At 42.7% G+C, this 25,172-nt stretch overlaps 1 protein-coding gene across 2 annotated transcripts; it reads right to left on the reverse strand.

The window, feature by feature from the left end:
* Positions 1-1,995: 1,995 nt before the first annotated feature.
* Positions 1,996-25,060, reverse strand: DERL1 (derlin 1). Of its 2 annotated transcripts, none has more exons than XM_020796531.3 (8): positions 24,746-25,060; positions 12,306-12,417; positions 11,737-11,801; positions 10,534-10,560; positions 9,397-9,492; positions 8,641-8,693; positions 7,183-7,293; positions 1,996-3,731 (listed from the first exon to the last, which is right to left on the reverse strand). In XM_020796531.3, exons 1-8 carry the CDS (start codon positions 24,896-24,898, stop codon positions 3,593-3,595), a joined length of 756 nt encoding a protein of 251 aa, XP_020652190.2. In that variant the 5' UTR covers positions 24,899-25,060; the 3' UTR covers positions 1,996-3,592. The 2 variants fall into 2 exon arrangements, with proteins under 2 accessions (XP_020652190.2, XP_072855394.1); XM_072999293.2 differs by lacking the exon at positions 24,746-25,060 and adding an exon at positions 24,603-24,706.
* Between the last annotated feature and the right edge of the window lie 112 nt (positions 25,061-25,172).

Raw genomic sequence — 25,172 nt, forward strand, 5'->3', positions numbered from 1 at the left:
CCAGAGTTGGGTCAAATTCATGTTGGTTGCTTCAGTGACACTGTCCAACCATCTCGTCTTCTGCCGTCCCCTCCTCTTGCCTTCACACTTTCCCAACATCAGGGTCTTTTCCAGGGAGTCTCCTCTTCTCATGAGATGGCCAAAATACTGGAGCCTCAGCTTCAGGATCTGTCCTTCCAGTGAGCACTCAGGGTTGATTTCCTTCAGAACAGATAGCTTTGTTCTCCTTGCAGTCCAGGGGACTCTCAAGAGTCTCCCTCCAGCATCACAATTCAAAAGCATCAATTCTTCAGCAGTCAGCCTTCTTTACGGTCCAGCTCTCACTGATGGGTTACAGATTGACAAAAAAGTACCTCACACAATGTTGTATTGAATTTCTAGACTATACAACAAGCAGAATCCAGATTCTTGAAGTGGCTCTTTGCTTTCCAACAAGATCCTGCTTTTGTAGCCAATATCCTGACTTTGGACAAAGTTCACATACACAATTCTTGCAGATTCAGAAAATAAAATTAACCATGGGAAAGAATGGCACTGCATACAGATTTTGCTACAGTGGTTCCTGCTGCAAAAAGGCAGGCAAAATCCTGTTGTTTAGTTACACGTGAGGAAGGTAAGCAGTATTAATATGCAGCAGCATCTCACCAACTATCTTGATTTCCGGGCATGTGCCCAAAAGTGCAGGTGGGGATTCATGAACTGTCAGCAAGAAGCTACTACAAATCCTACCACTACATAACTGGGTTTTGGCCACAGAGTTCAAATTTATGAGGTGATCTCTGTCACTACAAAACTTAACCACAATAAGTGAGAAAGAACCCTTCCTGAAACTGGTGCACTCCAGATGTTAGTCGGCAGCAGAGATGGGCAACAGGCAACCATATAAATCATTTTTTTCCAGCCCTTGCAAGATGCATCACAAGTATTCATTTTAAAAATTCCTTAAAATCATTGGTACAAATGTTCCAACACTCAAAATCATCAACTTCGATGTCTCAGGTTACTTTCTCACCTTCATGGCAATGATTTAATGTTTAGTATCTTTTATTTAGTAACTCAGCACTGTTCTAACACTTCGGTGTTTTTTCTAAAATATTGCAGTTCCATGCCTTTATTAATTATATAAGGAAGTCTTCAATTGATGTATTTACTTCCTGGAATAACAGAGAAGGCCATGTCCAGAAAGAACAAAGAGAATTAAGACTTCCTTCCATGTTCATTGGAGACTGTCTTGTTTTTTCCCCCCTCACATTCCAAAGAGAAAATAAACCAATTACAGGCATCCTTATACAATTAGAGTACAATTCAGCCTCAGAAGTGCAATTTTAAACAAAAACTAACTGGCAAGCAACACTTCATTACCAAATGAGATGAGTAAGATCAACTCGGCTCTAAACTGCCAACATGAAACTAGGAAAGGGAGTGGGAAGCAACTGATATAATTCATGTAATGTGCAGCCTTTATTAATTAATGTCTTGCATTAATTATTAATTAGTATCTTGCATTACATTAATTACAGTACATATCAGTCAGAATCCCACTGACTGTTTCCAGATGCAAAAGTGCTATCACATACCTTATGGGGGACTGCCACTAATTAAGACGGCAATGTATCCCTGGTTGTGCACCTTAGAAAAGTAAAAAATGAGAAGAAAAAAATAACTCACCTAATCTGCCATAACTTTGCCTATATCAGCTTTGGAGAGCAGCCCCTGAGCTGTTGGCCTGTCTGAACTCTGGCCCTTGGCAATATCAATATTATCTACCCCTGGTCTAAAACGTACATCACCCCCAGCTGCTGCAGCCATACTGGTTAGAGATGATGGAAATTTCAGTCCAACCTTTAGGAAATGCCAATCTGTGGTAGGCTGTCCAATAAAAATTTGATTTTTATTCCTGCAGTCCACAGGCCAGAACTAATGAAACAATGACTATTCTGAGCTTTCGGGCCATCTGTCATGTTATTAAAAAATATAAATAAAAACTGAGGCAGGAACCATTATAAGATTTATTATCATAAAAACAGTTCTAATGATTTCTCATATGTACACCTTTTTAGAGATACCACTCCAAGATTTCTGCTTTCTTCAACCACCATGGGTTTATGTTTGGACTTCCTGGAACCAGTCAAAAACAGAATAAAATCAGGGGAGTATGCCACTCCCTCTTCCCAGCTCAGACCCACCACCAACTATAAACTCGAAGGACCCTGTGGGGTATCAGTACAAGTTACCTAAGGAGTATGTAAGGAGTACTTCCCATTTATGCAGTGCTATAGAAAGTAACATCTGTACGAGTATAACTGGATGAAGTCATCGGCCCCATTTTCCATATCGAACACTGAAGGAATGCAATCTTGGGGAAGGTGAGAATTAGACCAGAATTGCTGTGATGTTTTTGGGGTTGGTATGATAAACCACACTGCTCAATTGCTGTTAAGCTAAAGAAACAGCCACTTCTGAGGACAGAAGGACCCACCAGCTTAGCAAAATAAGGTATCTTCCCATCACCCAAGTATGCCAACCCAAGAGTATCAACACTGCCCCCATATAACAAGTCATCCACACCTCCATGTGCTGTGATACCACACTTACTTCTTACAATAAAATTGCACATCTGTTTCCAAAAGGAACATAAGTATACATCTATTCTTCTGGTATGAAAGACTGGTCAAGGAGAAAGGAAGACGCTATCTATTTTATTGAAACAAGCAACCCAATTCTAGCTGTGCCTCACTTTTTAGCAAAAGAAGAATTTGTTTTAATCACCCAACAGTTCTGCAGTCATTTTGCACTTTTGCTAGACCTGAACAACTTATCATTCTTTTCAATTTTACATGCGAGCCCCAAAGCTATTTTCTTACAGATTTCATCTGAATCCTGTGCATTCTGCTCAGAAGCAAGCCTTGCAAAGTTCAATAGGACTTGCTCCAATGTGAGCTGACAGATGCATGTAAGTAGCTGGAACAACTTTTCCAAATGAAAGCCAGCCTTCGTTCCCTTCTTCTGTTTCAGTCACTCAAATTAGTACAGGTATCTCTCCTAGCTTAGACAAATCTGAATTGATCAAGTAGTACTTATCTCCCCAAATTAAACAAAAATTGTTCCTGCTAAAGAAAAGATAGCATTATAGATCCTCTAAGGGCCTCTGAACTTGTAATTATCCCTTTTACACTGGAAAGAGAGGTCTTGGAGGTATCTGTGAGCAAAAATGTAGATACTTAAAAGGACTCTAAGCTTCTGACTAAGTGAGGCTTGCAAGGCAGACAGAATGGTGTTAATTCACTTGAGGAGAGAGCCAGAAGAGAAATTACACTGTACTAGAGAATATTAAAAATTAGTTTTCTTTTTAATGGCAGCATTGAGTGGAGCACTATTCAAGAGCCTGGAGTAAAATCTATCTTGTGCCTTCAGTTGTGTCATCTTCCACCAGGAGCAGATGAAATAAAAAAAAAAATGGGTCAGACCCAACAGTGCTAGAGCAAACCTGGTCCTTGAGCACACTCCACAGGAGGAGTCGTTCCCTTGTGGAAGAGGTTTCTTCTCACACACGCAACAAAGAAAAAAAGGAAAAGCAGCAGAACGTTTTTTTTCACTGATCGCCTAGCCGAAAGCCCTGACCCCAGTTGTGTCGTCCCTCGCCCTGGCGATTGTCTGCTGGCCTGCGCATACTCGCAGGCGGCACACCGAATCCTGACACTCCTCCTCTTCTGTTGGGCAGCCAGTTGTACCTAGAGGCAAAAGAGCTATTCAGAAACACACACCTGTGCAGCATCACCCTGATCAAGCAGCTTAGACACTCATTAACCTTTAACCACTGAAGAACAAGCAACTGACCACAAGGTGCAGTGAAATCTGTAACTAGAGATGGAAGCTTCATATTCATATCCCTGGGGTGCAGTACCACAGAAGCCACAGAGGTTCATTCCTTCCCCCCAGAACCATCCTGGTCCACTCACGGGCCTCCACACAGCGCGCACATCCATCAGTCCGACATTGTGCCTCTTGCAGAAGCCGTCCAACCAGCTCTGCCCCACCTTCCTGCACAGCCAACCACTCAGCAGCTGAGCAGGGATACTCATCGTCCCGCCTCCTCACTGGAGAGGTCAGAGACAGTTTGGCTATTTCCACAACTGGTGCAATGTTGCTGTTGATGGACATGCCCACTGCGTAGAGTCCAGTGAGTAAACCGGGTTGCTTCTTGGGAGAGGGAATGGATCTCCATGGCACCTGTGGTGCCACACTTCGTATTCATATTCCCAGGGATATGAATACGAAAGTCCCATCTCCAGCTGTAACATATTCAATGACCAAATTGGGGGGGGGGGGAAACAGCTGTATGAAGAAAGTTGCACAAATTAGTTTTCCCCTTTGGCTTGTCTTCTGTAATACTAGATGTGCCATCATTTTTGCTTATCAATCAATGTGGGGAGTGTGGGGGGACCACCTGCTAACAAGATAGGCCAGCTTGCATGATTGCCTTTACATGATTATGTATGGCAGGAGGATTCTGTGGAATATTCTGCCAGAGTTTCCTAACATTACAATCAAAAGCATCACCCCAAAAAAGCCCCACCACTAAATTTAATCCAGGGAGGCATTTTTTAGCTTCAATGCATTGCTCCTTTTGCCTGTCAAATGAATTTCTGGACAAGCCCAGATCCTGCATCAAGGATGCATTTCCAGTACAGTACTACATTTCCAACATCTGAGAGAGTTTGACAATCCCCTTCTTAAACGACCATTCTGGAGTCCAATGTCCATTAAAATTTTTGTTGGATCAATCTCATTTTTTAAATCTAGGGAAACATCCTGTATAAATCCTAATAAAGTTTTCCATTGTTTGTACTTCACTTTCTAATTCTCCACTGTCTATCTCTTTAAGTTCTTGAGTATCTCTCACATAACTCATATTGTATATTCATTGTTTTCAACTTTAAATAATGTCTTTCAATTATGTAAGCCACTTTGGATCCTTTTTAAGGAGAAAGGTGGGGTAAAAATATTTTGAATAAAATAAATAAAAATAAGTATTAGAGCCCAACAGGAATTGCAGAGGGGTTGTCCTTCCTAGTTTAGCAAAAAGAAAAAAATCCACTGCTTTTTACTAAATTACAGTCATGGCCAAAAATATTGGCACCCTGTACTTAATATTTGATAGCACCCGCTTTGGAAAAAAAAAACTGAAATCAATCGCTTCCTGTAACCACGAATGAGTTTCTTACACCTCTCTACTGGATTTTTGGACCACTCTTCTTTTGCAAACTGCTCCATGGCCTGCAGATTTGAAGGATGCCTTCTCCCAACTGCTGTTTTCTGATCTCTCCACAGGTGTTCTACAGGATTCAGGTCTGGACGTATTGCTGGCCATTTCAGAACTCTCCAGTGCTTTGTTTGTAACCATTTCTGACTGCTTTTTGAAGTGTGTTTCAGGTCATTGTCCTGCTGGAAGACCCATGACATCTGGTGGAGACGCAGCTTTCTGACACGGGCCACTACGTTGCGCCCCAAAACTCTTTGGTAATCATCAGATTTCATGATATCATTCACATGGTCAAGGCATCCAGTGCCAGAAGCAGCAAAGCAACCCCAGAACATCTGTGAACCTCCACTATGTTTGACTGTAGGGGCTGTGTTCTTTTCTTGGAATGCCTCATTTCTTTTTCTGTAAACAGTGCCATGATGTCCTTTTCTACAAGCTCTGCTTCTGTCTCATCTGTCCACAGTATGTTCTCTCAGGATTGTGGTTTTGTCACATAAGTTTTGGCATACTTCAGTCTTGCTTTTTTATGCTTTTGTGTCAGCAGTGGTGTCCTCCTGGGTCTCCCACCACAGTGTCTCTTTTCATTCAGATGGTGACGGACAGTGCGAGTTGACACTGTTGTATCCTGTGTCTGCAGATCAGCTTGAAATTGTTGGGAAGCTAATCTGGGTTCTGTATCCACCATTCGAACAATGTAATTTTTCAGTAGTTTTGTTCTTCCGTCCACGTCCGGGGAGGTTAGCTAAACCTCTTGATGATATTGCACAGTGGACACTGGAACATTAAGATCTCTGGAGATGGGCTTGCAGCCTTGAGATTGTCTATGTTTTTCCACAATTTTTTCTCTCAAATCCATAGACAACTCTTTACACTTCAACCTTTTCTCCATGCTCAGTGTCACACACAACACAAAGGCTGAGTTAACTTTTCTCCATCTTAACTGGTTGGAAGCGTCATTACTATATAGCTCACACCTCTTACAAATTAAAGGAACATCACATGCTTGAAAAGCAATTATTTCTTACAATTTAGACAGGATGCCAATAATTTTGGCCAGTGCATTTTTGGGTTTCTGTATGGGATTGTATCAGATTTGACTTCTTCTGTTTTTTTTTTTGTGTGTGTGTTGTTCCAAAGCAAACCAAAGAACTGAACACGTGAGTTCCAAAACATTTGCAACTGCAACAATTTTCTGAGAAAAGGGTTGCATTCTCTGACAGAATTGCAAGGGTGCCAATATTTTTGGCCATGACTGTAATAGGTGTTAACCTAGGGACCTTCCTATTGGTTACATATAAAACAAGCATCTTGATGGTTCTACGGCTCCTACAGCTCTCAAAGAATATTGCAACTCTCCATAATCAGAAAAACATGTGGATAAATCTTATCATTTGGCTTTGAACTGGGATAAAACAAGGATATAATCACATACTGAAAAATAACAGATGCACTCATTCACAATCCTTTCCGATTATGTTTCTTAGTTGAAATCTATGTGTAAACACCTCTCTCTCGCTGCTCTCACCCTGTCTTCTTCATATTCTTTACCTCTGAGAGTCTAAGTGCTTCATTTTCTTTGTGTAGTGCTCTTGTGCTTTCTAGCTCTTTTTCTGTTCTCTCGGTGTATGGATGAGCAGAGTACACACCATCCACTAATTTTATCTTCCTCCAAGGCCATTTATGGGGCTCCCATGAAGCTGCCCGACACAGTGAAGAAGAAAGTCCCAGCTCGGATAGCAATAGAGCCACAGCAACTCTGACAGGAAAGCATTCAATTGTACCAATGGACTAAGTATGGACTAACTATGAACCTGGGAAACACTGTGTATTCTTTTCAACTGATCAATTCCAGCTCAGTGTTTCCAAGTCAGCAAGATTGATCTTTTTCTTTTTTAATGGAAAAACTTCAGCCAACTTACAGAAACTGAGGTGTTGACAAGAAATGTCTTCCTCCTAAGTCCACTGGATATTTGAACATCAAGAAAAAGTACAGATGGCCAACCAAGTTGCCAACCAACTCATTGATGATACTGCAGGGGACAGGAAAAAAACATTATAGAAAACGGACAGTTACAAAACAAATAAGAGTCCTGCTGCAACTCAGTGGTCATGATAGATTTGGAGCTCCATAGGGCTACAGAAATTCCACCGAAGCAAAGGGGTGATGGACAACCCATGTGCCTTGTTTACAAGGCTATTAGTGTATCCAGGAGATCTCCTGGTGAGCAATTAACCATGCAGGGCAGGCAGCTGCCAACTTCTTATACAGCTCACTTTTTGGTTGAAGAACATGTTTTCAACAGCAGCACAACAGATTTAGTGACAACACTGGAGGAACAGAGACCTTTATTTAAAAAAGCCAACCCACTCACTCCCCCCCACAGTGTCAAGACATTATAGTACCAATTGCTCCCAAGTTGCTAGTAACAGATCAAGTTACATTCCAATCAGAGCCAATAGATGGCCAAACCCCTGTCAGTTAGTGTAGTAAACAGCAATAGAGTAGGCCCACTATGTCAGTAAGGATTTAGTGAGTCAACTCCTCCATGTGTTCAAATGGACCTACTGTGCCTTATTTTAGCATAATAAATTGCAATTAAGAGCAAGCCCATTGGAATCAATGGAACCTATAGAGGAATTGACTCACTAAATCCCCACTGATTCAGTGGGCCTCCTTTTGTGCAATTTACTACATGAATCAACAGGATCTCAGTCAGTGTCCAACAAGTAATACATGACTTTTCAAAAGTTACGTTTCCTAGTTCTGGACAGAATAAATGTTACACTTTGCTTTTAAGACTTGTTAATCATACAGTGTGAATGGTTCCAACTCAGCGATAATCCGGATTCTTTCAGTTGAGTATGTTCAGTACACAAATGTGAGCTCTTTAGCAACATAGTAAAAGTAATGTCAACATTTGTTACTTTTTTAAAAAAGTATCAATGGCCATGATCACTAATTTCAAGACTTCTGGCAAAAACAAACTATGGGGTTTTGTGCACAGCTGAGAACATTTGAAAACATTTTTATTTTTCATATGTTCTGTTTGTTTGTTTTTTAATCAATTGCAAAGTAAACCCCTGCTTGCAAACAATGCTACAGTGTTATTCACAAGTGATAACCTGCTTCTTTTTCCTATAACGTTTCCAAGCTCTGGATAAGATTAGGGAAGGCTGATGAGTGAGGTGCTTGCTTTAGGGATTCTCTTCATTTTTATACCTACCTTCTATTTGAAAATAGAAGGACCGGAACCTCACCCAGAGCAGGGTTTTCCCCAGTATAAAGTGCCCTTTATGAGCTCAGAGGAACCCACTGGTAATGCAACACAAAAATGTTTGTATGTCCATTCTAACCTACAGTACCAGGAAATACTTACGAGCCTCCAATGATATAGTTGAACCCCAGAATAACCCATGGTAGATAGCATGCCTAGGAAGACAAGAATGTGTATGGGTTTGTTATGCACAAGGAAATGAAAGTACGCTATTGGGTCGTAACCTGCTTCAGAATCCTTCAAAGGCAATTCCTTAGTTCACGTCGAAGGACATGGAACTAAATGGGATCCTTTACATTCAAGCTTGAATATTTTTTTTCTAGAATACAGGCAGCAGGGGTATAAAAACACATAACTCCTACCATGCATGGCGCATAAACATATTACATTCAGGGAGGATTGCCAGCAGCTAGCCCCTCCCCTCTCCGACATTACTTTCTATATGTGGAAAGTAGCATGTCTGTAAAGACATTTCTGCTCCTACACAGGCTTTCTGCAGGAAAAAGGATTCCTATTTTCCAGTCCCCTTGCTCATGTACAGGGCCTACATATAAGCAAGACCCTCTTTTCTGCGGAAAATAGCAAATGAAGGCCAAAGGGAAGTTCTAGGTACTCCTTTCTCAAAGTGTAGTACATCGATCCATAAACATAACGTGAACAAGCCTCAATTCCATCCTACTTAAAACTTGGAAAAACTTGCAGCAGGAAGATCACCAATGCCGGCATTCCTTCAGTAGTCTGGAGATTTGGCTGCAGGAGAGAATGTCTCCCTTCCCGTTCTCCTGTCGTGAGACAGGTGAACTCCACTGATTTCGGCAAAAAGCTCTGAAGAAGAAAAGTTCTGCCATTTAGCCTTACCTTAAACCGTGTCCCAAACCAAAATGACACCATCATGTCTCGGTTTAGCTGGGCCCAAACATAAAGCACAGACATAATCAAGGGAATCATCAGCAACTGCAGAAGAAGGAAAGAAAATTATTGAGAGGAGTGCAGAATTTTTCAATTTTCCTCTGAAATATGGCATTTCCATACATCTAGTTTTACCAATATAAACAAATAACCACAGATTTTAAAAAGAAAACAAAAAGGTGATTTTCCAACTCACTTCTGATTTAGCCAGGAGAGGCTAGGACAGTCCACGCAGGATAGAAAATAGGCACCATGCCTTCTAAAACAGCCCACTTCGGTCTCATGATAATTACATGAAACCTGGCTTGAAAGCAATGTCCTAGCACAGCCACAGATTCCCACGGCCATATAAATACAGGACTCATAGACTGCATTTGGATTTAACCATAAATAATAATCTATCATTATGTGAATGAGTCTCTGGCTTAACCATGCCCATTTCTTCAGGTCAACCACAACATCAGAATCTTTTGCTTCTGCTTTCAGTTTTCTAGTGTTACAAAGAGACCTTCAGCTCCTTAAAAACAAACCGGCTTCTTTAGTCAAGGCCTGAACGTTGGCTTGCTTTAGCAAATCACAGTTAACGCTACCCAGATTTTATGTTTCCGTTTGAATACTATACTAAAGAGCAGTGAGTTAAAAACAGAAGCAAACATTTCCAGTCGTCTCACAGTCATGCTGGAGAAAAAAGGGATTGAATTACACACGCCCAAGGCAACACTAAGACATAGTTTTATTGCTTTCAGGCAGTCATATTTTCTTAGGACTCTTTCTCACAGGACTTTCTGCTTCACTGCACATAGAGAAATACAAAATACACACAAATCATATTATAAATTGGAAAGCAGTCAAATTCAAATGACACATTAAATGTTTTCTTTGGCTATCCTTCCAAATATTTATCAACAGATACAGATCTTTTTCTCCTGCCACTATGTTGATTTAGATGGGAAAGTAGTGAACTGTGCACACACTTCCATATGTCATGGTCCATGAAAGTTTGATCCTGCCATTAAAGTACAAGTAGTACTGCAGGAAACCAGTTCCTCGTAAGCCAGGCCACTGTCACAATAGAAATTTACTTACCTGCATATTCATTGCCAAGCCAGTAATCTTTCATTGTTTGTTTAAGGAAAACCAAACATATACACACAATCCTATGCTAGATGAAAGGTCTGAAAGCCTGATGCACTGTGAATACAGTGGTGCCTCGCTTAACGATTACCTCGTTAAACGACGAAACCGCTTTACGATGAAGTTTTTGCGATCACTTAACGATGATCAGTTTCCTTATTCGGGAATCGATTTTTCCCTAGACGACAATTTTAAAACAGCAGATTGGAGGCTCTAAAATGGTTCCCCGCTGTGCTTTAGGACTGATTCCTCACTCTACAAGCACTGGAAAATGGCCACCCTATGGTGGATCTTCGCAAAATGAGCAGGTATTTCGCCCATTGGAACACACTGAACTGATTTTCAATGCATTTCAAGGGGTTTTTTTAATTTTGCTTGACGAGGATTTCGCTTAACAGCGATTTGAATGGAATGAATTATCCTCGTCAAGCGAGGCATCACTGTATAGTGGGAATGTTGACACAGGTATCCATGTAACGGGAAACTACAATTTAAAATGATGACTCAAAGCAATTATCAACTTCAATTGGGAAGTGGAATATGTCAAAATTTAATTTCACCTTAGCAGTTCTATGGGACTGCTTACATGCAACCCAGAAACTGCAGTTTAAAATAAATTCCTCTCAAATTCCAAACAAACCAAGTTCAAACTCAGAATTACCTTGACAGTTTATTTAAACAGCTAGAACTTATTCTAAATTAGTGCATATAATCACGGGCCGGGAATCTGCGACACAAGAAGTAAATTTTGGGTTATATTTCATCACAATATTTTCAGAGGAGAGGAAATCCCTAACCCTTATGCTTCCTGCAAGTTCATTGCGCTTATTGGCATAACCTTAAACAATGGCCTACCGTTACATGTTCCCATGCTCATATTATAAGACTCTGCATTTATAAGGCATTATTTTTATTTCATTTTCTGTCTTCACAGTTACTCCCTCCCACCCCCCCTAAAAGTTAGGCTACTATTATTACAAGGTCAAAAAGGAGGGTGGATTAATAGTAGCTAAGACCACTTAGCGAATTAAAGATTGAGCCAAGATTCAAAGTAAGCAAGCTGTGGCTTATAGGTATGATGCACAACACCTCTGGGGCTCCTCTCCCCACACTCTAATATCACAAAATGCTGGTGGTGGCAAATGAAAAGGATACAAGAATGCAGATCCAGTTAAAAAGCAGCATGAACATATAGTCGGCAGGCCTTCCATCAAAAGCACCTGTGAACAAAGCATGGCAGCAACATGAGCTGAAACCTAGGCAGTTGTTTTGCTATGTTTCCCCAAGGAGAACTGAACGACTATTCAGAGGTATTATTATATCACAGGGCGCAACCAAAACTCGCGTTTAAAGAGAGAAACAAGAGGCATCTTTGTTTCAAAAAACCTGCAAGAAGCAAGGCTTTCTTCAATGCATGTCTGAAAAACTATTTTTTTCCTAAACTATGAGACAAATTAGTACCTACTGCTACAAAAACAATCCAGAAGACAGGTAGATTAAAAATCAAGTTTTTTTAATTGATCTAAATCACAAATTGATTTTTTTTATTTAAGTTTTTAAAAATCCAGTTTTTAAAAATCAAATCTTGATAGAAATTAATTCTTACTTAAACCAAATCCACCTTGCCAGAAAAGCTAGTAAAAATTATTGTTGTTGAGTTTGAATTAATTAACATAGTTGCACCATAATGTTCACAAAATAATAAATATCTGACAGCTAGTTACCTGTTTCCAGTCGTGATGAATACTGATACAAAAAATATAAGTTCACCAGGTAAAGAAACCCTGTTCCTGGTCCAACAGGGAAATAGAACGTCGCAGTCAGTGGCCTCCATATCTGGTCATAAAGAAAAAAAAATCCCAGTGTGAGTTAAATGGTACAAAAGCTTACATAAGGCAATATCACAATGTGGGGCAGCCCCAAAATACCATCTGATACAGTGAAACAAAAGAAGACATGTCTGTTCTGAGCATTTGAAAAATATCACATCTGGGAGAGAGTCTGTGTATCTGGTAATTAAAATGGGTTATGTTTCTAGTTCCAGTGACAAAAGACGATCTGATCTGGGCAGCATGATGGATCATAAACCAGAGAGTGTTAAGGAGAATCTCCAACAGTCAGGAGAAGAAGCCAGTGGGTCAGTTCAGAGATCACAATAAAACCATGACATATTGTGAACATTTATGAAGGTGATGAGAGAAAAAGAGAACTGACTTTTGACCCCATGTTCTCTTTCAGTGCAGCTGCAAAAATGATTAGAAGTGTTTGCTTCCATGCTTTAACTTACAGCAGTGTCACACTTGATCTTGGCAAAATTGTGTTCCCTTTTAACAATGATTTGTTTGAAGTAAGAAAAATTAAACCTTTGTTTTAATAAACCATAATCCGGCATCACTGAATTGCAGACATATAAAAGGCTTTTCAAACAACTTCCAAATATTGAAAAGGCACCTAAACACCCTCAGTGATCGCAAAACACTACCCAACTGATAAGGAAAAAGAGGCACAAAATGGCATTGATGTTGTTGTTGTTGTTTATTCGTTTAGTTGTGTCCGACCCTTCATGACCCCATGGACCAGAGCACGCCAGGCCCTCCTGTCTTCCACTGCCTCCCAGACTCTGGTCAAATTCATGTTGGTCGCTTCGATGACAATGTTCAGCCATCTCGTCCTCTGCCATCCCCTTCTCCTCTTGCCCTCACACTTTCCTAACATCAGGGTCTTTTCCAGGGAGTCTTCTCTTCTCATGAGATGGCCAAAGTATTGGAGCCTCAGCTTCTGGATCTGTCCTTCCAGTAAGCACTCAGGGTTGATTTCCTTTAGAATGGATAGGTTTGCTCTCCTTGCAGTCCAGGGGACTCTCAAGAGTCTCCTCCAGCACCACAACTCAAAAGCATCAATTCTTCGGCGGTCAGCTTTTTTTTTAATGGCATACAGTAGGTAGAATCAAGAGCATGAACAGCAGGCAGAACGAACAGCAGGACTCTACATTACAGTGCTTTGTTGTAAACTCGGCTTGTTTAGATTAGCAGTATACAATTTATTCAAAGCACTGATTAATGTTTTCTTTGCATTGAGTCTGGAATCTGAATGTGTTAATGCCAGTAATCCAATTCTGTACACCACTTCTATCCATCTGGGGGCAAAAAATTGACTCAGATGTTGTAAACAAATTTATTTGCCTATTACGGCTGTTTTTGTAAACAGGTCACTATCTTTACCCACATTTTCCCACAAAAATACAACAAACAAACAGGACATAATGAAAACTCTAAAGCTATTTTTAGTGGCATCAAACCCTTTCCAAATCACACCTAATCATTCAGTCTATACCTGCCTGGGTTATTTTTCAGTGGGCTTCACCAACCCGCTTCAAGTCAGCCTCAGGGAAAAGCAGGCAGGCTATTTAGGTAGTTAACTTACAGAAAACCACTGGCAATTTATTACTTGAGGATTCCTTCTACAAGTGACACAGAAACTACAAACAACATATTGCCATGGGATTAGTTGACTTCCATATGCCATTTTGTATGAGTTGCCCCAACAGCCTGTCTCGTGCATGAACTTTCCTACCTCTCCACCTGCTCCACAGAAGCACCCATCAATCACATTTCAAGAGCAGCACTGCTAACTGAGCAAGCAGCAATAGCCACATAAATAGTCTTGCTTCTGACACACTAGCTATGTAATCAACAGAAAAGAGGACATTCACCCACATTACACCCATCTGTAGTTTACTTTTTAAAAAATGCCTTTGTTTCAGAATTGAGCCAACACATCTGAAGAAACTGTTATGTGTGTGTGAAAATTCTTGGACCGAACAGGCCTTTGCACATATGTTCCACTGTGTCTGATGGTGCTTACTCCAGGTAAGTGTGCACAGCATGAATTTATAACCTTTTCCCTGAAAATAAGAAAGGGTCTTATATTAATTTTTGCTCCAAAAATGCATTGGGGCTTATTTTCAGGGGATGTTTTATTTTTTTCATGTACAGTGGTGCCTCGCTTAACGATTGCCCCACATTACGACGAAATCGTTGTATTACGATCTTTTTGTGATCGTAATTGCGATCGCAAAACAATGGTCTAAATAGGGTTTTTTCGCTTTGCGATGATTGCTTTGGGAACCGATTCTTCGCAAAACGATGTTTTTTAACAGCTGATTGGTGGTTTCAAAATGGCCACCAGTGCTTAAAATGGCTCCCCGCTGTGTTTAGGGAGGGATTCCTAACTATACAGGCAGCGAAAAAGGCCGCCGTATGGAGGTTCTTCGTTGGACGGTGAGCTTTTACCCCACTGGAACGCATTGAACGGGTTTCAATGCGTTTCAATGGGGTTTTTAATTTCGTTTTACGATGTTTTCGCTTAACGGCAATTTTCCTGGAACGGATTATTGTTAAGCGAGGCACCGCTGTACAACAATCTATTTATTCAAATACAGTCATGTCATCTGGTTGCTGCACAGTGGTGGAGGGTGGGCTTTCCCTTAACTGGGACTTATTTTTGGGGTAGGGCTTATATTACTACCATCTTGAAAAATCATACTAGGGCTTATTTTCAGGTTAGGTCTTATTTTCAGGGAAACAGGGTATGGGCTAGGGGTGATTGGTTTACTGCCCCTTCCTGCAGCTTAACTTTTTCTTGCAGTGGAGGGGAAAAATTGCTACAGGAATCCAAACAGCTGTTGTGTGGCAGAGGAGGTCTGCTTAACAGCTAAGCAGAAAAAGTGGTTCTTCTCTTTAAACACTGGCCATCACCCCTTCAGTGTAAATCTCAAACTGTCACAAGCAAAGACACTGTTGTATTTAGGATCACATACCTGTCATGTGACTCAGCATGCAGCAAGAAATTCTCATGCTGATTTCTTAACTTGTAGTAAACCAGTGGTATAATTTTCCAAACAGAATACAGCTACTGATGAGAAACAATGCCTTTAAATCCACAGGGATTTAAATAACAAAATATGTAAACCTTAAATGCAAAAACTGTCATGCGTGTGGAATGCCCAAAACAAGGCAACAGGGCTCACACTGCAGGAGATATGCATAGAGCTAAGCTGCATTCCACATGCCCAAAAGCTGCTGTACATCAGAGCAAATGGGGTACAGAAATGAGCCTAGCTTTGGAGACTGGGCAAAGGAAAACGTCCAAAATGGTAAGAATTATGCATGCATTCATGCTTCCCACCCAGTATGTCTCAGATGTTGCCCTCGGTGGTGAAAAGGATTGTGAAACCTTGGTCCAGAGGATCACAGCCTTTAATTATGCAGAGAGGCGGATGGTAAAAACTGGTAAGCAACTGGTACCATGGTGCACTCAAGTTCACATGTTAGTTCTAATTCCGCCCTTCTATGTCAACCAAGCAGATGGTTCTACAGCTTTATGCACTGAACTTTCCCCGCACAGAAAAACAGTCAGTTCATCACACCTCCCCCTCCCTTATTCACAGTGGCACATATGGCTACACTGTGCAAGTCACCAAGTAACTTTCTAGTCAGAGTAGTAGCACTGGCACAGTACCTTTATCTTTTGTGCTGAGAAAAATACCCTTGTATTTGGCAATCTATGTTTTTATTGTAAGCAACAAGGAATTCCATGCAAGCAAGCAAAAGGGCATTCTGAACCCTCTTCCACTTACCTACTCAGAGGTTAGTAATTCGTGGTTTTATGCTAGCCATAGTCAATGGGGCTTCTCCTTTAACCTATCTAGTATCAAAACAAAGCAACTTTTTTTGCATGCTAGTAACTGTTCTGGATATATTTCCAAAGATGGAGGAAAATATCAGGGAGACCTTGCAACTGCATCTCTCCCAAATAAAAAGCCTGAGGCTTCCACGAAAAATGTTCAGGTGCAAACATATTGGATGGTGTAGTTTCTATCCTGACCTTCAGCCTCTGCTTCTTATACTACCAGTCCAGGTGGCATTTCAATTTGAAACAGAAAGGAACTCTTGCACATATAGGCAAGAAAGGCAGTTTGTCAAACAGGTGTCACGACTCTGCTGTCATGAATTGACAGACTTCCATGAAATAGAATGGTAAGTCATTGAAACACTTATTTAAACTCTTGTTCTACTTCTTGTAGTCACCAAGAAACACGCTTAGGTCAGTGAAAGAAAGAAAAATAATTGATTAGGCATGGTTTTTAAAATTGGTTTATGTGACACTATTCCTATCCCACTGTACTTTAACTGAAGATATATGGTTTCTGTCATTTACTGGTAAGGAAAAGTAATAACAAGACCAGGTAACTGATATAAAACCTACTGTATCATTCACTCCCAACTGCTTGTGTCAATGACCTCACGTTGCTCTGTTTTTGTAAAGATGTTACCAGTACATAATGCCATTTTTATTTCTTAAAAAAAGTAGACAGAGTTGGCATGAGGGGATTGTTACATAACAGCACTGATGTTACCTGTCTGTCATGGGTTTGGAGGGAAAGTTCCATCCTATGGGGAGTGGAAGGCGGGACATCAGGAGGAGGGGCTGTACTGTATAAATATGTGATGCCTGTGTGGTGAAGAGTAGATGCTGAGACAGACTGTGAGACACTGGGTTGGGACGAAGCAGCAGCTGGGGAAGAAGAAGCTGTTGTGGGAGTCTGGGTGTCTGACAGGGTACTACTGTGTGTCAGAGTACCAGCCTGAAAGGTTCAGGGGTCTGTTGGTTAGCCAGAACTGATGGGTTCAGGGTCTGTGCTTTAAGTTAAAGGTTCTAGGTGAACCAAACTGTATGCTTGTGTGTGTGAGAATAAGCCACGTTACTTTATTTTATTCACCTGATTGTTTTATTTACCCTGTTTGTATTTAAAATAAACCTTATTCTTTTATTGTTTAAAAATCCATCCCTGGTCTGTGTGACTTATTATAGGGAATGGTTGGTGGCAGCTTAGTAACTGTGTGATAGATCCCAGTAGGTCTGGGTTTGTCACATTGATTGGTGTCCAGCGTGTGGGATACGTCTGGTCCAGTTGTCCAGCGGTCCAGCAAAGCCTTGGCAAGTGTGCCCAGAGCAAGGGGGGTCTAGTCAGGAACAGTCTGAGGCGCGTAGGTAATCTTCTAGGTGTACCTCACGGGGAGGTGCACTAGTAGAAGAACGTGCCAACTGGGGAGACTTAGATTAAGGTGCTCTGAGGCAGCCTGATTTTGGCGGGAAAACGCTGAGGCAAAACTGCGTAGCAACAGCGAGCTAGCTTGCCAGCTGAGAGGCCCAGCAGAGGGGGGTAGGCTCTGACTCGATACTGTTGCAAATTTAGTGCTGAAGAACAGCAGCAATCTCTAGGAGAGCTGGTTCTGAGGCAAGAAGGAAAAAAGTGGTCGTTTTATTTTGAGGCTTGACTTTTAAAGCAGCCTGTTCTGAGGGGGGGGTTATGCCCTTGACTCGAAGCCAAGTAGCAGACATGAGTGAAGTGAAAGACCCCCAGATTGACCAGGGTTCTGAGGATGAATTTGGCTCAGTGCAAGGTGACAGCACAGGAGAGCAGAACCCAGAACTCAGAAAAATACTCCTAGCCCAACAGCATGAACTGAGGGTGAGGGAAATGGAAATCAGAAGAAAAGAAAGAGCTGAAATCTGTCAGGCAGAGGCAGATGCCAAGAAAAGGGGAATGGCCATGAGGATAAAAGAGATGGAACTGAAACACCAAATTAGACTGGTACAATTGGAATTGAAGTTCCTAAATAAGTTTATTAACAATTTATCAGGGGAAGAAATGTCAAAGAAGGAAAAGTATGAGGCTCAGGTCAGACAAAGTGAGCAAGATCTTGAAAAATATACTCAGCAAAAAGACATTAAATTAAAAGAAATCAGAGATAAGACTGAAGAGAAAGTAAAAGAGATAAAAGCTAGGGCTGAGGAAGAAATTTTACAGATCAGGGCTGAGTTTGAGGCCAAGCAAAAGGAGCTGGATTTGAGAATAAAAGGGAAAAGCCAGCAAGGGGGAGGGGCCCATGGTGAAGGGAAGCCCTCAGATATGAAACTAAGACCTCAGATTTTGGAGGGAAAACCAAAACAAGATGAGAGAGAATCAAAATACGCCAGAAAATGTTATTTCTGTCAGGGAAAGGGTCATCTAATCTCAGAGTGTCAGAAATTAAAGCAGCTAAAAGGAATGGTGCCTCAGAATTCTAGTGGGACCAAGCCAAAAGCTGTGTTCTGTGTCCAGAAAGAGCAAGGCTCAGTGTCACAGAGGGAGCCTGTTGCCATGGCTGCTCAGTCTGGGACAGCTGCCTCTGCTGATCAGGCTGAGGAAAATGGTCCTCTTCTGGAGGTAAAGCGCTGCTTGCTGATAAAAACAGATTCTCAGTTGTTTGAGACAGCAGGGGTGGACGTAGGAATACTTGACCGTCAGTATAGGGGGCTGCGGGACACTTGTTCCCAAGTAACCCTATGCCATCCAGATATCATCCCTAGGGAGTTTATAATCCCAAATGAGAGCATAAAGGTAGCAGGGATTGAGGGGCAGATAATCTCTCTGCCAGTAGCAGAGGTGCCTGTCAACTTTCAAGGCTGGAGGGGAGATTGGCGGCTAGCGATTTCATCGACTCTGCCAGCAGCCGTGCTCGTGGGAAATGACCTGGCTGAACATGTGAAACGGGTGCTAGTGATTACACGCTCACAAGCCACCACAGGGACAGTTCAGGGGGGTAATGATGAGCCAGAGACGGAAGCAGAGGGGAGTTCAGAAGCTGTGGTGGAAACCTTAACCACAGACAGCAGATTTGGACAGGAGCAAAAGGCAGACGCCACTCTCCAAAAGTGTTTTGAACAGGTGACTGACGCCCAGTTAACACCTGAAACCCCAGTGAGATTTCTGGAGGAAAAGGGGATTTTATATAGAGAAACCCTGAGGAATATCTCAAAAGGGGGAGATGGGATCAGAAGTCAGCTGGTGGTACCTGAAAAGTATCGCCCCATGAGCTTACAAAGGGGTCACTCTGACATGTCTGCTGCACACTTAGGGGTGAAAGGGCCCCTTGATTTGATCAAACAAAATTGGGAGCAGATCACCCAGGATGACCCACAAGACGTTGTGACATACATAGACACCTTGATGAATGACCTAAGGAGAAATCTAGAGCTGGCAGCAGAAAACCTGCAAGCTCAGAAGGTCAGACAGAAAACATGGTATGACCACAAAGCTAGAGAAAGGCACTTTGACCCAGGGGAGGAAGTGCTTTGGCTTAGGCCCTGCAGAGAGAATAAACTGCAGCTCAAATGGGCAGGACCATATAGGGTCATTTCCAAGATGTCAGACCTGAACTACCTTATAGAGCAGGAGGAGAACCAAGCAAGGAGGGTGGTTCATGTGAATGCCCTGAAACCCTACTACAGAGGGGAACAGAGGGTTTTATTCGCGATAAAAGCAGCTGAGAGTGAGGAAGCTGAATTACCCTTCTGGGAGGGTAGAGGGGAAGTAAAATACAACCCAGAGGAGGTAAAGATCAGTCCTGCACTCACCCAAGACCAGCAGCAAGAACTAAAAATGCTGCTTAGCAAATATCAACAGGTGTTTTCCAACAAGCCGGGGATAGTGAAGGGAGTGATGCATCGGATCCACACAGGGGATGCACCCCCGCAGGCAGTATCCCCATACCGAGTAACGGGACCCTATAGGGACAAGGTGCGGAAGGAGCTGGACGAAATGCTGAGGGAGAACATAATCGTCCCCTCTTCTAGCCCTTGGTCCTCTCCAATAGTCCTTGTGGACAAGCCTGATGGGAGCATTAGGTTTTGTGTTGATTACAGGAAGTTAAACCGTGTAACCACTCCTGATGCCTACCCAATGCCCAGGCTAGACAACCTGATTGAAACCATAGGGGGTTGTCGGTTCATCTCATCATTGGACCTGGTAAAGGGATATTGGCAATTAAGAATTGATCCCAGGGATCAAGAAAAGACTGCCTTTTGCAGCCCTTTTGGTCTCTATGAGTTTCGAGTCCTGAGCTTTGGTCTCAGAAATGCACCAGCCACATTCCAAAGGCTGATGGACCAGACCTTGGCAGGGCTCAGTGACTTTACAGTGGCCTACATTGATGACATAGGGATCTTCAGTAATACCTGGGAAGATCACCTGATACACCTGGAGTTAGTGCTGCAGAGGTTAAGTGCAGCAGGGCTAACGGTAAAGGCCAGCAAGTGTCAGCTGGGTAGCCCAGAAATAAAATACTTGGGTCACATGGTAGGGGGAGGAGTGATAAAACCCCTGGAGGCCAAAATAGAAGCTGTTCGAGATTGGCCTAGACCCACCACCAAGAGAAAAGTCAAATCATTTCTTGGGTTGGTGGGCTACTACAGAAAGTTCATCCCGAGGTTTAGCGAGATTGCGGCTCCGCTGACCGATCTGACGAGGAAGAAGGCTGATGACCGCATCCCGTGGACCAGCGACTGTGAGGCGGCGTTCCAGAGGTTGAAGGAGGCGCTAATCAACTATCCAGTCCTGCGTGCTCCAGACTTCGACCGGGAGTTCATCATCTACACCGATGCGTCTAACACCGGGGTAGGAGCAGTTCTGTGCCAGGAGGATGAGAATGGTGACCAGCATCCAGTGTCCTACCTGAGTAGGAAGCTTCAAAAAGGTGAGAGACATTTGGCAACCGTGGAGAAGGAGTGTTTGGCCATAGTCTACGCGATCCAGAAGGCCAAGCCTTACATCTGGGGAAGACATTTTATTCTGTGTACTGACCATTCACCATTGCAATGGTTAAAGACAATGAAAACCCACAATAGCAAACTTATGAGGTGGGCTTTGAACTTACAGGACTATGACTTTGAAGTGAAGGTGGTCAGAGGGTCAGTGAACTGTATTGCTGACGCCTTATCAAGAAGACCTGAAGACTGAAGACGGCGAAAGAACATGGACTATATGTATATAATGAGAACAAAAAGTTAAAATGTACCTGGTTTTAAATTGGTTTGTATTAATAAAGGTAAATGGATGTAATGTAAATGATAAATGTTTAAATGTCTATTTGCTATGTTTAACTTGGGGTATAAGTATATGTAAGTATAATATGGTAGGTATAATTGTTGTGGTGTGTTTTATACAGGTTGTTTTTTTTGGTGAAAAGCACCTTAGCTTTCCCCCTACAAAACAACTTATAAAGAGGGGAGGTGTTACATAACAGCACTGATGTTACCTGTCTGTCATGGGTTTGGAGGGAAAGTTCCATCCTATGGGGAGTGGAAGGCGGGACATCAGGAGGAGGGGCTGTACTGTATAAATATGTGATGCCTGTGTGGTGAAGAGTAGATGCTGAGACAGACTGTGAGACACTGGGTTGGGACGAAGCAGCAGCTGGGGAAGAAGAAGCTGTTGTGGGAGTCTGGGTGTCTGACAGGGTACTACTGTGTGTCAGAGTACCAGCCTGAAAGGTTCAGGGGTCTGTTGGTTAGCCAGAACTGATGGGTTCAGGGTCTGTGCTTTAAGTTAAAGGTTCTAGGTGAACCAAACTGTATGCTTGTGTGTGTGAGAATAAGCCACGTTACTTTATTTTATTCACCTGATTGTTTTATTTACCCTGTTTGTATTTAAAATAAACCTTATTCTTTTATTGTTTAAAAATCCATCCCTGGTCTGTGTGACTTATTATAGGGAATGGTTGGTGGCAGCTTAGTAACTGTGTGATAGATCCCAGTAGGTCTGGGTTTGTCACAGGGATATAAGCAGTTCTGAACAAGAAAACAGCTTATGGAGAATAAGGCAAAAAATAAACTGGCCCAGGTTCAGATAACATAAAAAACCTCTTCACTAAACTGGTGCCTATAAAAACATGAGCATCTACCTGACGGTTTAGAAAAATCTATTTACATCTTTTGCATGTAACAAAGAAACATTCTGCATGTCTGTTATTTTGCTAGTGACGAGACAGAAGATGTTATACACAGAAGTCAAATGCCTTTCTTACCAAAGATCTAGTTCAGAAGTACATGAAAAACACCCTCACTGCACACACCATTTCTATCATTACAGCAGACACCACCCACATGTTTTTATATATATCCTTGCACCTGCCACAAACAGAACTTGTTGGGGGCAGGGAAAAGTTGAAACCATACAACTGTAAATGTCCCCATGGAGTTTCAACATATCCCTCTCTCCGCTTGCAAGCTGAACACATCAGAATATGAAGCTTTAGCTAGTTTCCCAGTAAAATGCCTTCTCTTTAGAGTGCCTGTGCATTTTCAGCCCACCCTTTCGACAAGGAGCTCAGGGCAACATGCGTGAAGTACACCCATTTTACACTCACAAACATCCTGTAAAACACACTAGGCTGTTTCTGATCTTTTGGTCTAAAACCATCCAAGTGCTTCGTTCCTTTGATCTGATGATGCAGCCTGCAGCTATCGTGCTGAAGTCAAGCAGGCCAATATCTACTTACGTGGAAGACCACCTAGAAATCCCTCATATACTATTATCTATGGGGTCCCTTCCAGCTCTCATGGATGATGATGAATATATCTTTAAGAGGACACTGAAGATGTCTTTCAAGAGGCGTTCAGTGATATACTCCCCTGGGCCTACATTTCTGTTCCCACCATCTTTAGGGATTATTAATTTAAGACACACGTCTTATTTATTGATCCTTAATGTTGGTGTTCCCTAGATGTCATTGCAGAAGAAAGGCTAGGTATAAATGTCATACATTTAAGGAGCAGATAAACAGGTGCCCTCCCTACTCAGACTCCATCTTCTGCTTCTCCTTATACATTTGAGTCCTAAAATTTCTTATTAGCCTGGCAGGTGCCACACTTCCAGGAGAGGTAATGCAACTCTTGTTCCTAAGAAAAATTACTCCTGGTGGCCTTCCTTGCACAGATTTAGTCCCTTGGTGGCTTCATTTGTTCTCCAACCTTTTTTTATAAAGAATGACAAAAGTAGTAACTCATCCCTTGTAAGAGGGATTTTTTTAAAAAAAATCAAATTAGTGTAGGCATCCTTCAGTCTCGAGAAACTATGGTAACGTGCTCTGTATGGAGGTCTTGGAACAGCGTCTAGTGTGGCTGAGAAGGCCAATTCGAGAGTGACAATCTCTTCCACATTGAAGACAAATACAATCTGTCCCCTGTCCAGCTCCCTGATTTTGCTTGTTTCGGGACTGCCTCTTTGCCTGGGCCTGCTGGACAAGTGTCTCTTCAAATTGGGAGAGGCCATGATGCATCGCCTGCTTCAGACATCAAGGTTTCCCATCTGTTGAGGTCCATTCCTAAGGCCTTCAGATCCCGCTTGCAGATGTCCTTGTATCGCAGTTGTGGTCTCCCTCTGGGGCAGTTTCCCAGCATAATCCTCCATACAGGAGGTCTTTTGGAATTTGACCATGAGCCATTTTCACGACATGCCCGAGCCAGCGTAGACATCGCTGTTTCAGTAATGTATACATGCTAAAAATTCCAGCTCGTTCTAGGACTACTCTATTTGGAACTTTGTCCTGCCGGGTGATAGCAAAAATCCATCGGAGGCAATGCATATGGAAAGTGTTCAGCTTATTCTCCTGCCGGTGCATAAAGGGTCCAGGACTCACTGCAGTACATACAGGAGTGTACTCAGGGCACAGGCTCTCTAAACCTGGATTTTGGTGTAAGCCGTCAGCTTCTTATTCAGCCATACTCTCTTTGTGAGTCTAGAGCAGTGGTTCTTAACATTTGTCACTGAGATGCTTTTGAACTGCAACTCCCAGAAACACCAGTCAGCACAGCAGGTGGTGAAGGCTTCTGGGAGTTGCAGTCCAAAACTCCTGAGTAACCCAAGGTTAAGAACCAGTGGTCTAGAGAACATGGTAGCTGCTTTCCCAATACATTGATCCAGCTCAACATCTAGAGAGAGAGTGTCAGAGATTGCTGAGCCAAGGTACACAAAAGTCATGAACAACCTCCAACAACCTCCAATTCTTGCGTGGAGACAGTAACAGAGATTCGATTTAAAAAAATCTAATTAGGTTTCCTCTAATTCAGGGGACCACGTTGACACTTCCCTCTCCAGAATACTGTAAATAAGATAGCCACCAACGACGACTCCCAACCTGCCACGCGGCTCCAGCGATCTCAAAAAGCTATGTTTCCCCTCAAGACGAAAAGCGGGCGACGACGACCGGGCCTTTGAAACGGCTCTAGCGCGCGCGCTACGCATGCCGGGAGCGGTAGTCCCGGGGACCCCCCCCCCTACCTGGAAGCGATTGAGAAAGGCTTCGGGCCACAGGAAGAGGTAGACGGGGCTGACGAGGCCTAACTTGCCGACGAGGGGAACCGCGATGGAGCCCGCAAACCAGTACCGAGTGATGAGCGGGATACTCCGGAACCACTCCCCGAGGTCCGACATTTCGCTTCCCCTCCCCGAGGACCTGACGCGAGGCCTGGACGCCGGACCTTTCCACCACCACCCCCTCGCCTTCTTGCCGGCGCCGGAGTTGTTTCCACGGTGAAAGCTCCGAGGTTGGATAGCGGGCGAGGCCCGCCTGCCTCCGACGTGTCTGCCCCGAATTCGGCGAAGAGACGGCTACTTCCGGTTTCCGCCCTCTCCAGACATGGCAACGGGGACCAAAGAGTAGAGGGAAGAGGAAGGAGCGTCCCAGGAAGTGCCATTCTTTAAAGGG

This window comes from Pogona vitticeps, chromosome 4, assembly GCF_051106095.1.
Source record: "Pogona vitticeps strain Pit_001003342236 chromosome 4, PviZW2.1, whole genome shotgun sequence".
Lineage (NCBI taxonomy): Eukaryota > Metazoa > Chordata > Lepidosauria > Squamata > Agamidae > Pogona > Pogona vitticeps.

Excerpts from the sequence above, each read along its gene's own strand:
- DERL1 (XM_020796531.3), bottom strand. The coding sequence starts at position 24,898 with ATGTCGGACCTCGGGGAGTGGTTCCGGAGTATCCCGCTCATCACTCGG. Across the intron at positions 12,418-24,745 it reads CCTTTCTCAATCGCTTCCAG|ATATGGAGGCCACTGACTGC; the intron begins GTAGGGGGGGGG and ends CTTTATGACCAG. Across the intron at positions 9,493-10,533 it reads GCTTGGCAATGAATATGCAG|TTGCTGATGATTCCCTTGAT; the intron begins GTAAGTAAATTT and ends CTTCTTCTGCAG.